The sequence below is a fragment of the Carassius auratus genome, chromosome 1, assembly GCF_003368295.1.
Source record: "Carassius auratus strain Wakin chromosome 1, ASM336829v1, whole genome shotgun sequence".
NCBI classification, from domain to species: Eukaryota; Metazoa; Chordata; class Actinopteri; order Cypriniformes; family Cyprinidae; genus Carassius; species Carassius auratus.
The window spans coordinates 5,303,857-5,319,146 of record NC_039243.1 but is presented as its reverse complement, the minus strand read 5'-3'; the positions used below and the strand labels follow the sequence as shown (position 1 = coordinate 5,319,146).

Below are 15,290 nucleotides of genomic sequence, written 5' to 3'. Positions count from 1 at the left end.
AAAAAAAAAATAGTTTGAAATGGTTCTCTCTTTTGAGATGAATGATTTGATGGTTTGACATGATCTAACTCGGTGATACATTGTGACTAAGTTTCTGAATACTTATGGGTCATTGTTTTTATTCATTTTAATACAACAAACCTGATAGATCCATTCTGAGCAGCCCCAGTAATTTTTTTTTTTTTTTTTTTTTTTTTTTGTAGGATGCATTTGTTTTGGCCAGAATTCATGTGGCAGCTCTGACACAATCTCTGAAAATGATAATCACATTCTTTCTCTGTCTTTTTCCTTCTCTGTAATTTCGCACTCTTGCTCAGAATGGATATGCTTTCTGTCTGAAGTTGGTTTTAAATTAGGTTTAAATGAAGTCTTTCCATTACACAGTGTTATCTGTCCAGCTAGGTCTCTTTGTATGGATTGTCTGTCTAGAAAGTTGTCGTAAAGACGGACACCACAATCTCCAGAAAGTTTAAAAACCTGCTCACGTCAATATGGCTTGTGCCTGCTCATCAGCACAGTTTAAATCATGGCTCGCCAAATTAAAAATAACCACTTTCCTAAAACAAGATTGGTTTAGTGCTAGTCTGATTGAAATTGCTTTACAAAAAAAAAAAAATAATCCTTTTCACTTTATCCCAGTGATCACAGAAAAAATATGACTACTTGGACATGGAATATACTCTAAGTTAGCTATTGTTTATATATATATATATATATATATATATATATATATATATATATATATATATATATATATATATATATATATTATATGTACTGTACTTACAAAATAGCGGGGTTTATTATATAAACTTAAGAGTAAGACAAACTTATTTTAATTTAGTTTAACTTGGTGTACTAAAATACAATATATATATATATATATATATATATATACTAAAACTTTACAGTGAAAATGAAATATGTCTCATACAAGATTTAAATTGCTATGTAAATATGTTTGCAGGTCAGATTTAGCCATCAGTGAATAAATGTAGACACAAGAGGAGTAAAATCCCACCATGATGAAATAAGAAGAGTCTGTATATTTGTATATAAATACAGCTTACCCAGTGCTGTTGAGGTAGTTTTGTCCTTGGCTACAGCTTCGAGACAATGTAGAAGGGTTGAACCAAAATGCAGGCAGACAGTTTCCAATCCCTCTTCTCTCAAAACCATAATCACTATAAAACAAAACAAACAAGAAGAAAAAAATCTATATATACATAATCTCACATAAATTATAATTTCTTTAATTTTGTCTCGTTTGAGTTATCAATCCATTGTTATAAACATAAATTCACTTCAGGTATGTTTGACCGGTTTCATTCAAGGTCATAACTTCAGATCTGGTTTTTGACATTTTCTGATGTCGTTCCGTGATTCCTATCCTGTAAAACATTCTCTTAACTGCCTCTAGATCTTTTCATTCATGCATTGCGCCACATCTTATATTCAAGCATGTCCCTCTGTTATGCCCTTGAGACAATTGAAGCTATTGAGATGTATTAATTATGGGATGACAAATGTCTTTTCTGCTGTGAGAGCTGCAGGCATCAATGTATGTCCTTAACATCTTTCAATTCGCTCTTCTCCCAGAAGCCCTGGAACCTGCTGAAGTTAATGTCTGTTCATATATCACTAGTGACTTTGATTTATCAATTAATTACTGATCCACAACATAACCCAGCAGACCACATGGTCCATTTTGGCACCACACATTTGAGTTTTTAATTATGAGCAGTTCCCATCCAGCACTCGGATGTTTAAACTGTTCAGTGGCGTCAAAGGCCTTATTTTCCTATGACTTTTGAACATTGTTGGGGAAAGTTACTTTTAAAAGTAATGCATTACAATATTGCGTTACTCCCTTAAAAAAGTAACTAATTACATTACTTAGTTACTTTTTATGGAAAGTAATGCATTCATTTCACATTACTATTTCAATATGAGCGGGGCTTGATTGTTTTAATATAAGAAGCTCAAATGTAAAAGCCCTTTCACACCAAAACGTTTAATGAATAAACCTCAGGCTGAAGGAAAAGTACATTAACTTCTGTAGAGTAGAGGAAGGTTCAACACTCTTTAGCAGTAAAAATTGTAACAATTGTTAGAATTTAATTCATTTTGATTAATACTAAATCTTTTTTTTTTTTTTCAAGTGGGATGAATTAATGCACATTCAGATTTAGTCTAGAACTACAGTAACATCATGTACACACATTGGTACACAATGCTTCTGTACTTCCAATTTCTCACAATATGGGGACAGAAGACTTGTCAGTAAGTTCATGGGAAAACAAAGCCTCAGCCTAAGTTGGGTGACCTGAGGGCTGTCCTGCAGGCGAAGAATGCTTCAACAAAGAGATCCTAGCCAGCCTAGGTCCTCTGTGGGCGGCCCGTCCCGTGGGGGAGCGATCAAGGTGCCCTGCACTGTCCGCCCCACATGTTTGCAGCCAGGCAGCATTCGCGTTCGCACATCGAGAATCATTTTCGGTTGAACCCTGCCGGAGATCCACTGATGCGTAGGATTTCCCCCTTTCTGGTCAATGGTCCCTGCCTCTGTTTAATTATTTTTATCCCCCCCCCCCCCCCTCTGATAAAGCTGCCACTCAGCGTCTCTGTATTCACCACCCTGCAGACTTGCTCAATGTCCCGCCCACGTCGTTATCTGATTGGTTACACCTCGCGAGTAATAGCATATCAACACTTGCGAGAGGGTTGAAGCAGGTCCGCTGGGCAGTGGACTTGCTTATTTGCTGACTTGCCGACAAATCTAGTGACTTTTTGGGCAATCATTATTTAGTCTCTGAGATTCTCTCTGGTGCTGCCGCACGAGTGTGAGGTCTCTCTTTCCGAGCGCGAGCCTCTCTCTCTGCATCTGTTCTGTTCAGCGAGCGCAGAGAGGAGCAGCACTTTCAGTAAAAAAAAAAAAAAAAAAAAAAACCAAAGATATTCTCGCAGGCTGGGGTGCCGGACCATCATTCCTCCTGGCATATAAACTGAACTGGGTCATAATGTCCTTGTGAGGATGGACAATATGTTGGTGGTGGCATATATAAACAATCAAGGGGGTCTGAGGTCTCGCCCTCTATGCAGAATGGCACATCAGATCCTCCAGTGGTCCCAGGGGAAATTGTTGTCTCTCAGAGCAACATACATCCCAGAGAATCAGAAACAGGGAGCAGACATCCTGTCGAGGCAGGGGCTGAGGCCCGGGGAATGAAGACTCCATCCGAGGTGGTGGAGTCAATATGTCAGAGGTTCAGCCCAGTGGAAGTGGATCTATTCACGTCTCGAGAGATGACTCACTGTCCACTGTGGTTCTCCCATATATAAATATAGTGTAAAAATATGTACAAGTTCATGTTTAAAAAGGCCTCTTAACTGTTGACACTGTATATTCTGCAGTTATTATTAAAGGTGAGGAAATGAAGAATTCCTACAGTAATTGCAGATATCCTTGCAACAAATGTATTACAAATGTTATTTTGTTCTTCTGTCAGTATCACATATTTTATATCTGCAGCTAGAAGACATATATTAAATTCTAACCACAACCTAAACCAATAAACAATTATTAGATGAGCTCTCTGTGTCAGATCTAATGGAAAGAGACAACATATTCACAGAGTAATTACTTTGCACATCATGTCACTAGTTTATTTTGCATCTTCAAAACAAATTAAAAGTTCTGTGATTTCACAACAAATTCAGCAAAAGTTGTCTTGTTTTTCAAGCATTTTCCTATCTTACAAATACAGGATGAAAAATGTGAAAGTGGCCTGAACGGATCTGGACAATGAATTTTAGAAAATATCACATAAGCTAGTGGACTTAAATTAAACTGCTAAAGTTTTTCTCATTCAGAAACAAATCAATGGGAGAAAAAAAAGTTCTGCAGCTTGGTTGTGTTTGGTAATTTAAGATAAAAAGAGAACTGGGTAAAATTTGCTATGTCTGTATCATCCAAACTACTACAAGTGCCAACAACACAAAATTCCATAAAAAAACAAACAAAACAAAACAACCTAATTTATTGAGATGCACCTGTCCATATTTTTCAACAACATTCTAATTTATTGAGATGCACCTGTACTTATTACATATTACTTATTATTATTATTATTATTTATTTATTTATTTGTTAATTTTTTTTATTTTTATTTTTATGACAAAATGCAGCTTTTTTCATATTTTAGGAGGGTCCTAGCAAGGGATCCTTTCCTTTGATATTTTGCACAAACAATTGTTAATGAAAAAAATACATAATTAGTAGGGATGCACCGAAATGAAAATTCTTTGCCGAAACCGAAAACCGAAAAAGAGAAAACCAAGGCCGAAAACCGAAACACCGAAAGAAATTATGCCAATTATTAGTACCATTGCATTTATTGCTATGACCGTGTACTAACTTTACTAAAATTAAGACATTGCAATTGCATAAATTAATATTAAAGTTTCAAAGATAATTACAATTACATAACTTATTTAAAAAAAACATAAAAATACACAATTAAAAATGATTTGCAAATATTTATTAAGCACATTGCAACAATGCACAGTATAAAATAAAGTTCAAACTAAAAATGTATCCCACTCATGTGTATATTTAATAATAATGTACAGTGCTACTGGCCTGCAGAAAGGTTTTAAAATGAACAGTTCTCTCATAAAAACAAAGTGCATTTAGGTGAAGTGCACTTGAAATTGTTCTATGTAGGACTAGAAAGTGCATTACTTCTCCAGTTGGCAAGACTGTTATCACTTCTGGGGACGGGGACTTCAGACAGATAACCATCTAGCTGTTGAGCAGTTGAGCTTGTCATCTGCCTGACATTTGAGAAATATTTGAGAGAGTGTATTTAAATAGGGCCAGGGCATAAATAAACATTTTTATCAAATTAAAGCAGAAATCTAGCATAAATACGGCTACAATCTGATATTATGTATGTATGTGTGTGTGTGTGTGTGTGTGTGTGTGTGTATATATATAGTAGCCTAAGAACAAAATAGCCAACGTATTATTATTATTTGAGGCACTTTCTTGCAGAATTCCACTGAACATATCAGACAACGATGGTGCATGCCACTCATCTGGTGCAGAGACCAGTCTTTTTTCTGCGCTCTGATCAGTCTCCTGCGCTTGGCGCTTCTCCGTCTCCACGCGGGTTCTCCGCATACAGCGCGGCCTGGATCATTTCTCGTGCGCGCTGCCTTATTTCCGCATCCAAGTAATGGTCTTTATAACGCGGATCAAGCACATTCGCGATGAAGTGCAGAGGATCCGAAAAGATCTCAATGAGACGTGTGCTAACAGACTCTATAAGACTACTTTTCTTTGTTTTTACTTCGTGGTCCGTCTTAATCTCTTTGTTAGGAGACGTTTTAGTGCTGCTAATAAAGGAATACGAAGAGAGAGAATTTTCTCACTGTTTTTAAGTGAATGTCGCGTGGAGCTCGTTGTCTGCCTTATGCAGGTGCACGTGCAGGTCGCGGTTTCTGTTTGCGTCATCACAACATTTCGACCGTGTTGTTTCGGTGATAAAAGTCTATCGGCCGAAAACCGAAAAGACCATTTTCGGCCGAAAATTTTCGGTGGCCGAAATTTCGGTGCATCCCTAATAATTAGAATCAAACTTACTAGGTACATGCAAGCCCCAATAAAACTCAAGAAATATCCTGGGGATTGCTTGCATATAGAGAATACAAATGAACACATATCTGAAAGCATGTTGAGATTTTTATCTTTACTTTTTCCTGCAAAACAAGACCAAACAGAACAGAAGAACGTATTAAACACAAAGTAAGGATACACTGTGCATTGCTGAAAGAAGATTAAACACTTGGTCTGCGAATGTGATAAATGTTGTAGATCCCAAGGTATTTATATATATTTTAAAAGAACCTCCAAACAGACAACAACAGACTATTATGATAAAGAAGCTCGATCTTCTCTTTCTCTCTCAGCCCTGTGACCTTTAAAAGCTTTGAAGTCCAGCGACTGTCTGAATCATGCATCTTGATCCTCAATAAGGCACCTTTCCCACCTACACTGACCCTACAGAGGGGGTTAACCAGTGCGCTGGTGTAGAAACACTTTATCTATTCTGAGATCTTTGAAAACAGCTCCTGGATCGCCAGTGAACAGAACACAGAGAGTTTGGAGATTTATAAAATATCTGTGATCCCACCTAAAAAAAGACTAGGGCACAAAACGGCACATCATAGCACAAGAAAATCTAGACCACACTTTATGTTTGCAGGAGTTTGACGTCTTGCTCGGATTGAACAGTTTGATATATTGACTCACCAAATGATTATCTGATGTTGTTTATAAAGCATTTGTGAACTGGTTCACACTGATAAAATAAAAGTATTATACCAAAAGTTTGAGGCCGAGAAAATTTTATAAGCATATGTCTCTTAGGCTCACCAAAGCTGCATTTATTTATTCAAAAATACAGTAAAAATGAATATATTTCAATATATTATTACAATTTAAAATAATAATTTTCTATTTTATTGTATTTTAAATATTTAATTATTCTTTGATTGCAAAGCTGAATTTTCAGCATCATTTTTCCCAGTCTCAGTGTCACGATCCTTTAGAAATCATTCTAATATGCTTATTTACTGCTCAAGAAACATTTGAAATATTAATCTTTTGTAACATGTCTTTACTCTCACTTTGGATCATTTTAATACGTCCTTCTTTAATAAAAGTTAAGGCTATAATATTTTGTTATGAGCAAGCATTTTGCAGCCAAACGTAATGGCATTAGTTTTAACCATGGAGTAGCCAGGCTTTGAAAATTACTGAGGTCCAGGGGGTTTCTATAACAACCCCCTTATTATAGAATTGTTCTATAATAACCCCTATAAATACAGCTAATTATATACACTAACACCTGAAAAGAGACAGAGATGTAGCTAATTTTGGAGGGATGCTCATTTTTAAATCATATTAATTGCATCAAAGTTTGTTAATACTATATTTATGGAGTGAATATTTTTATCAGCTGTTTATCATTCATGAAAACATACAGTATATATTGCCCACAAAACGGGTTATTTTCAGATAGTCAAGATTACAAAAGACAACACCTGACTGTCAGTGTGTGTCAAACATATTTTGACCTGACCGACCCGGGTTCGAATCTGCCTCTTGGACAATTTTTTTTTACTCAAATTTCATATCACATCAGAAAAGCATTTATTTTCTGTAAATAGCTAGTAAATAAGTAAATAATCAAAAAGTTAAGGGTAGGTGTAGTCCCAATAAGGTGGCATCCATTAAATTAGACTCAATAAGTTATTATTGCATACTATTTTATAATGTACTACAATACAGAGGTGCAGATAATTGCCACTATTTGCAGTAAGTAGTATAAATAGCAGAAAATCCTGCTATTTTAACATAGTATAAATAAAATCTATAGATATTTTCACTTAGTGTAAATAGCATATCACAAAAAATGCTGCTATTTGCATTTAGTGTAAATAGCCGCTGCCTTATTTGATTACTGCCTGACTGATGCAGGCAATGCAATGTTGCCAGATGTTGCTATTAAAATAAGCAATAACCTATAAATAAAAAAATTAAAAAAAATGAAATTATTTCAAATATTTTAGAAATTAGATAAGATAAAGTTATCGCTGACCCTAAACCGCAACTTCCTACTTTATAAGCTTTCTAAAGTGTTAAATATAATGGAAAAACAAGTAAAAAAATGTTTATAATAGCTGGATCTCGCGCTCTTACTCACTACTCTCTGAAGACTTGTTCACTTTCGGAAGTGTCTCGCAGTATTTTCATACCACGGACGCTAAACATGATGAATTATACATTCAGACATTCATATGAGGAGTCTAGCAGCAAATCAGAGAACGAATTTTATTTTCGAACGTGAAAAATGTACCGAGGTCTGGACCTCGGTGACCTCATAGCTGGCTACAGCCTTGGTTGCAACCTCTGATTACTGTATGTTCAGACTAGTCAGCTTGTGAGATTGTGACCAGCGAAGCGAATGTATAAGAATATCCGTAATAATAATAAAATATCTAAAATAGGATCACATCTAAAATGATGATCAGCATATAATTAGACTCAGTTTACATTTGAGACCTTATTTAATTGGAGTCAAATCAAATTAATAACACAGTCTTTCTAAAATAAATGAAACCGTTTAAGACAATTCTTTCAGAAGCACAAGAAAAAATACACCTGTAGGAAAACACTGATAGATTGGTTGGATCAGAATCTCAAGCTAGATTAATTTGGTTAAGTGTGATCTTGACTCACCATTCAAAGTCGTGTGCTCTGCAGATGCAGGGTTCTGCAGACAAGATCCTGGAGTTGTCCCATCCCACCATGCAGTAGTTTCCGGGACGACGTTTCATGTATATCTGCTTTTGACCCATTATACATGGCTCACCCTAAGAAAATAACATCTAACTGAGTTGCAACCTATAATACAAATTCAGAAATTGTGTTTGCGCTTGTTGTTTTATTTCACCTGGTTATGCAGGTGCCAAGTTTGGTAGTCTCCCTCTGTGCACCTTCTGGTGTATATGGCCTTGTAGTCAATTTTAATAAGCTGCCATTCAGAACGATGACTGAAGTGTCCGAAAAACCTGCCAAATGACAAAGAAATGTTTAATTCTCATACTCCACCTTCATTAGCTGGTCCAGACATGTATGCGTTGGAATTAAACTTTGCAAAAAGGTACATCTCCAGAGGGCAGGCTGAGCAATCCTGGGTTACTTCATCAGCTATGTCTGAAATTGATCTCTCCTATAAATTGACAATATGGTGTTAGTAATATTATTTGAATTTAGAGAGAACAATCCAATGCTCTATGTAGCTCATTCTTTTAAAAATGAACTCTGACATAGTATAGGTTCTTGACCAAATTGGATAACACACACACACACATGTTGGGTTTCCATGTTTGATTGGGAAATTCCATAGATGTAATGATTTTTATACTGTAAAAACTTGAGCTGTTTTTGTCTGTGTGTAGCACCTACTGCTCTGCAGATCCCACTGTTAGCATACAGTTTAGTTTATTAACAATACATCTGTTAATATGTGTCCTGTCTTATGCATTAATGTGGATTTAAAGTAATAATTAAAAAGTACAACATGACCGTTTACTATATACCATGACTGAGACATAATGAGAAATGTTGTTGCTTTACTGAGACTAACAACATTAGCTTAAGAGTCTGGTTAATTAACCTTTCCTCATGAGTGTATCTCTTGAACAAGACATTTTTCAGAGCTCAGATGAATCTATTCTCCTGTAATAAAATATGTCAAAATGAGGATGCACAGACAGTGTACTTGTGTGGGAGAAAGATGATAGTCGAAAATAAACTTCTATAGACTTACGTCATGATCTGATTTTCTGCACCTGCCTCCACCAGAACACCATCCACAAACAGCGGCATGGCTGAGAAACTGTGACGCGTCCACTGACGACCCTCATCAAAGCTGATCCTGCAGAAGATATTGAGATGTGTCAATGACAAAACTACAACAACAACAAAAAGAAAAAGAATATTGTGCGGGCAGTGCTGGTTTGATCATTTGTATTCCATGACTGATTTCAAATTTCATGACACAAATTGTAGTTAGTAATGTAATCTATAATGTAATATAGTCAGACTATTTTTTGTATAACTTTTAGATTACTTTTGACTTAATTCATTAACCACATTGGTTTAAATATGATATTGTAGTATTGTGGTCATGAAAATATGATCACATTACATCAATTTTACAATCTCTGCACTGTCTACCTATTAAGTTCCATATAAGTTACAAATTATCATTACTTACCTACAGAGTTGGGTATAACGCGTTACAAAGTAACGCGTTACTGTATTCTAATTACTTTTCGTGATAACGCAGTAATGTAACTCATTACATTTAAAATAAATGTAATTTGATTACAGTTACTGATGTCAATAAAATTACGTTACTTGCGTTACAAATGTATTGGTTAGAAAAAAATATTAAAGTAAATAAATTAAAATGCATTTCTAATCACGTTTTGGGGCGGCTGCGTCAGTTATTGAGCATGCGCTTTAATGAATTACCGGAGAACTCGTGCTGTTAAAATCGACGGAGATTTTTGTTCAAGATCGGGAGGGAAGGTAACTTCTGGACAGGTGAAGAGAGCTGTAGCAGCGTATGTGGTGGAGTAAATGCTGGCCTTGTCGACTGTGGAATCGCAGTCATTTAGAGAATTGCTTACGATGATAGTGACGGACAGCTCTGTACCCTTGCAGGACCGAAAGACATTTGCAAGGTATCTAGATAAATGCTATGCGGATGGAGGGCTGTCACTTTTGTGTAAAAAGCTTTTTCGATTTTTAAGACATAAGTGTTCATTGAATTGATTGTAAAATCGATTTTCCATGTCTAAAAAAAAAAGACGTTTCCTTTTTTTTCAACGCCACATAGAGCGCTTGGAAACGCACAAGTCAGCAATATTTCTTATTTATTGGCATTAGAGCTTTAATCTGGCCTTAAAAGTTAGGCCCGACAGGACCCGAGCTCGACAGGTTTCGGCCCGAGCCCGAGAAGTATTCCAATTTGATTGATAGCTTTTTAAAAGCCCGAACCCGTGTGCAGCGCAGCCCGACATTCAGATATGCGCATACACACAAAGCTCTTTTGCCTTTTGTCAACAATGAGTCATTTATACATGTTTTAACATAATTTATTCATAACTAACGTAGACTAGGCCACTTGGAAGTTGGAATAAAGAAATAAAATAAATCCTCTGTAACATCGTAACATCTCAGCACTCTAAATAGACATAGACTCATTTAGCCTATAAATAAAAAAAAAACGCACCAATAAAAACGAGTCTTTTTTAACAGATTAAATTAAGATACATTTTTAATTAAGATGGGTATTTGGCAATAACGAAATTAGGATAAAGGCTCCGCCGGGTTTGCTTCTCCACATATCAGCTGACATTTAATAATAGAATAATGCCAACATTAGCGTAAATACTCAGTCCACATTATGCATTTAAGCCTTAATGAATATATAGTTATCATTTGAAAAACCTTTACTCACAGAGATTAGGCTAGGTCTACATGTTTTTGTGGAGGAAAATGATTGAATCCACTGTAGATGTCTTCAGTGTGTTCCTGCGCTCACTGATGGTGCGTCATTATTCACTCATTATTCTCATTATAAACATGGTCAAAACTTTTCCAAACCTCAGAACTTTGCTTTAGTTGCTGGTGCAACCAAAACGTATTTTCGCCAGAGGCAAGCCCCGTTGCATCTACTCAGCATCCATTTCACATCTTTCTCGCGCTAATCGAAACACATCACGTTCATTTACATCACAAACTGGAGCGCAAGCCCGAGCCAGCGTAACATGATATAAAGTAAGCCATAACACAAGTTTTTTACATCTATATTTTTGTAATTGTTTAATTATTTTTAAATAAATCGATAATTATTTCAAAATCGATTCCCTATTTTCATTTTCGAAACGTTTTTTGGTTGGTCCGATCGATTGTGCAATCGATTTTCGAACGAAAAGTGACAGCCCTATGCGGATATGGAGTATGTTCTTAAAAAAAAAACATTCGATCGTTTGGAATATGTCTCCACAACCGCAGACATCTGGACTTGTAATAATAGAAGCTTCCTTGGAATGACAGCCCATATGTAGTTAAGACATACTGTAGATACATTTAAAAAGACTACAGTTTTCATTGTTAGGCAAGTTTATGTTAAGAATGTTAAGTTATAGAAATGCATTGCATTTTTAATTCAAGTTGCTGTTTTCATATTTCTCTAATATTTTTCAGTCAATATTAAATTACGGAAAGAACTGAGTTTCACTTTGTTTGTAGTTCTTTTCCTTGTATGTTTAATAGGTTTTCAAAGTAACTTGAAAGTAAAGTAATTAGTAATCTGATTACTTTTTACATGCAGTAATCAGTAATGTAATCAAATTACAATTTTAGAGCAGTAATTAGTAATTTGTAGTGGATTACTTTTTTTGAGTAACTTACCCAACACTGCTTACCTATAAGGTCCTAAATGGTTTAGCTCCTGCGTACCTAACTAGCCTTATAAGATCACAAAATGCTAAACTTTTTGTAGTATCTAGGAAAGCAAAGTCCACTACAGGAGGTAGAGCTTTTTTTGCATTTGGCTCCCAAACTCTGGAACAGCCTTCCTGATAATGTTCGGGGTTCAGACACACTCTCTCTGTTTAAATCTAGATTAAAATCTCTTTCGTCCAGCATTCGAATAATGCCTCTGATAATCTTGTACTACAGTTGTATCTGATCAAATGTGCATTATTATTCTTTAGCTTGGGTTATTAAACTAATAAATTTTACTTGGTAGGAACAGCAGCTATGCTAATTATGTCTCTATTTGTTTCTCTGTTTTGCTACGGGATTTACGTCCCTAGGATTTACACAAGCTCCAGTCTGGATCCAGAACACCTGAGAAGAGATGATGCTGACCATCAGAGGACCCCAGATGATGCTAACCCTGGAACATACAGAACTAACAAATATTGCTACAAGTGTGATTGCATCATATAATAATTGCTGTTAATATTGATCATCATCTGGTTTACTTCGACATGTATTAATTTTTCTGAGAATATCTGTCAAATGCACATAAACTGACAGTCACCACTGTTAATCTACTACTAAATATTGTAGAAACATAATTTTCTGTAAAGTTGCTTTGCAATGATTTGTAAACGTGAATTGAATTGAATTATTAATATAAAAATGCAAAGAGAAAGAAAATGCATTTAATTTATTGTGATTAACAACAAGAAGTGCATTAAACATTACATGACATCAAGATTTCCCAAACTAGGGTTCATGAAAAAACTTCAGGGGGTTCTTAAATAATGGAAATGTAACATTTAAATAAATCATAAATAATAATAATAATATTACAACTTGCATGGTTTCCCATACATTGATTAACTGACCACCAGAAATAGAAAGGCTTTGACTTCATTGAATAAACATGAACACTCCACATTTCAAAATCAAAAACAAGTGAGTGTTTCTATATTACTGTTTTTCAGAAGGTAACCGATTGTATTTAGACAGCTTTCTGTTATTTTTTGTAATTTTCATTTAATCTTGCATGTAATGCCTGATAAATCAGCATTTGTGAGCTCAGTGCTGCTTTACAGCCGTTACCGGAGAAACCTCTCTCTGCCGCTCTTAAAGTGCCTCCTGCTGGCAGGAAATTAATTTGCATATACATATACAGTATATGGGGGCGGGGGAGTGCCATCACAAATAAGAGTGTAAGGCTGTGAGATACACTGACTTGAACAATCTGTCTCAGTTTTTAAGAGGGAATAAGATACACATCAAACCCAGTCTGAAAAGTGAGTTGAAACCAGAAAAAACAAATAGAAAATAGCCATGTTTCAAGATCTTAATGTCTTTAAATGTTGGAGGGAACAGAAGCAAGTAAAAGCTGGAGAACTTTCTTCCTGAAAGTCTGGCCATGACACTTTATCAACATCATGTCATAGGTGCAAATAGTAGGGGAGAATGTGTGGCAATGTTGCAACGATGCACAATGCTGCTGCTTCCAAGTTGTCTCTGGTCTGCTAAAAGCAACAGTCGGAGGAAGTGTTGACACGTATCCATTAAGTGAACATACTCTACAGTCAAGGCTGTTATCTGAAGTCATGCTAGCAGGAAATTACACAACTGCCCTCCACAGTTGTGACTCCACTTACTGTCTCGGTTGAGTTGTTTAAGAGAACTAAAAAAATGAAGGTGCCACACTTCAGTGGGCCTAAAACTAAAGCCAAACGCTTCGAGCGATAAGAGAAAAAAAGATTTAAGTCTCTGGAGGATTAAACATCACTGAAGCAAGACCAGGGAGGGCCAATTTGAAGAAGGAACCAATGAGTGAACTCGGGGAGGATAAGTGGGAAGCTTTAATATGGAACACTTCCCATGGTGCACCACGTAAAAACTTATTCCAATCTGTTATTTGGCAGCTTTCGTGTCCTGCAATGTTTGTTCTTGTGGGAAGCATGTTCGATCTACACCAAACCAACGATTTAATTTTTATTCGTTTTTTTTTCCCTCAATGATCTTAATAGCACAGAACCGACCCTGTAAGACAGATGGATTTCCAACCAAAGTAACTGAAGCAGAAATTTCACCAAACCAGCATGAATAAACCTGGCAGAAGCAAGCTTATTTTCACCTACCAAAGATGTCTAGTGGGCACAGTGGGCTGCTTCACGGCAACCAAAGCTCCACCTTTGTCCAAAAACCACACGTTGTGCTCTTCCTCAAAGATCTGTATCATGGGAAGAACAACATGGGGTTATTTTCATCTTATTGCACAAATAGGCTCAAAAAGAAACTTTTGTATACAAATTTGTGTACTTTTCTCACAGTCATAATAGTTTTTCTAGTTTTTTACTCTGGTTTAAGCTTTCTTGTTGTGCAATGGAGTACTGCAGAGATTGAGTATTTTTTTAGGTCAAAACCCCAGCCATAGTTAGCATTTTAGCACTTCCGGTTCAATCGTCCAATATGTTTTTGTTTTTGTTTGTAAATGTTTTTGTGGTATAGTGCCTGAAATAAGGTTCGTGTTTAACACAAGCTCAATACACAATTAAAAACCAACCGTGAATTTACATTGTTGCTAACAAGTGGCTAAATGGGAAGAATGAACCAATGTAAACCAACCATACCTGTCTCCAGTTATTGCCTGCATCTGATGAAATGAACATCGCCACATTATTGTAAGACAGCTCAGAGCCAATATTTCCTGGAAAACAAACCAAATCCAAAGAAATATTTGTGTTAAATAATGAAACAATGTAGAACAACAGCATTGTACATTCCAAATTCATAAATCAACAAATCTGTATTTGAATAAGCAGCTTTTGTAATTTGTAATTGAGGTCAGACAGCATGGCTCAATATTTGCTCAATTCATGCTCATATAAGCTTAATATCACAACATTCATACAAACACACTCAGTTCTGACTGGTATGTTCACGAGCCCACAATCCGGACACATAATCATGTTAGACAAAAAAATAAAAAATAAACAGCTTATTTCCAAACGTCAGTGGAGATTTTGAAAAAAGAAAAAGAAGAAAAGTTATCCATAATGTCTCACACTGTGTTCACAATTGCCAAGACACAAAAGTCTGAAATTAAAAATCAAGTGCCACAGTATGCACTCAAACAATTCTCATCAAATTGCTCATCCAAGACCAAATGATC

The 15,290-nt window shown here is 35.8% G+C and overlaps 1 protein-coding gene across 1 annotated transcript in view; it reads right to left on the bottom strand.

The window, feature by feature from the left end:
- Positions 1-15,290, bottom strand: part of sorcs3a (sortilin related VPS10 domain containing receptor 3a) — a 193,477-nt gene that overhangs the window by 28,504 nt on the left and 149,683 nt on the right. Inside the window, exons 12-17 of the mRNA XM_026201873.1 lie at positions 14,749-14,825; positions 14,257-14,348; positions 9,399-9,506; positions 8,520-8,637; positions 8,306-8,439; positions 1,071-1,184 (exon numbers count right to left, since the gene is read on the bottom strand). Coding sequence (XP_026057658.1) covers positions 1,071-1,184; positions 8,306-8,439; positions 8,520-8,637; positions 9,399-9,506; positions 14,257-14,348; positions 14,749-14,825 — 643 coding nt within the window. The remainder of the gene's footprint in view (positions 1-1,070; positions 1,185-8,305; positions 8,440-8,519; positions 8,638-9,398; positions 9,507-14,256; positions 14,349-14,748; positions 14,826-15,290) is intronic.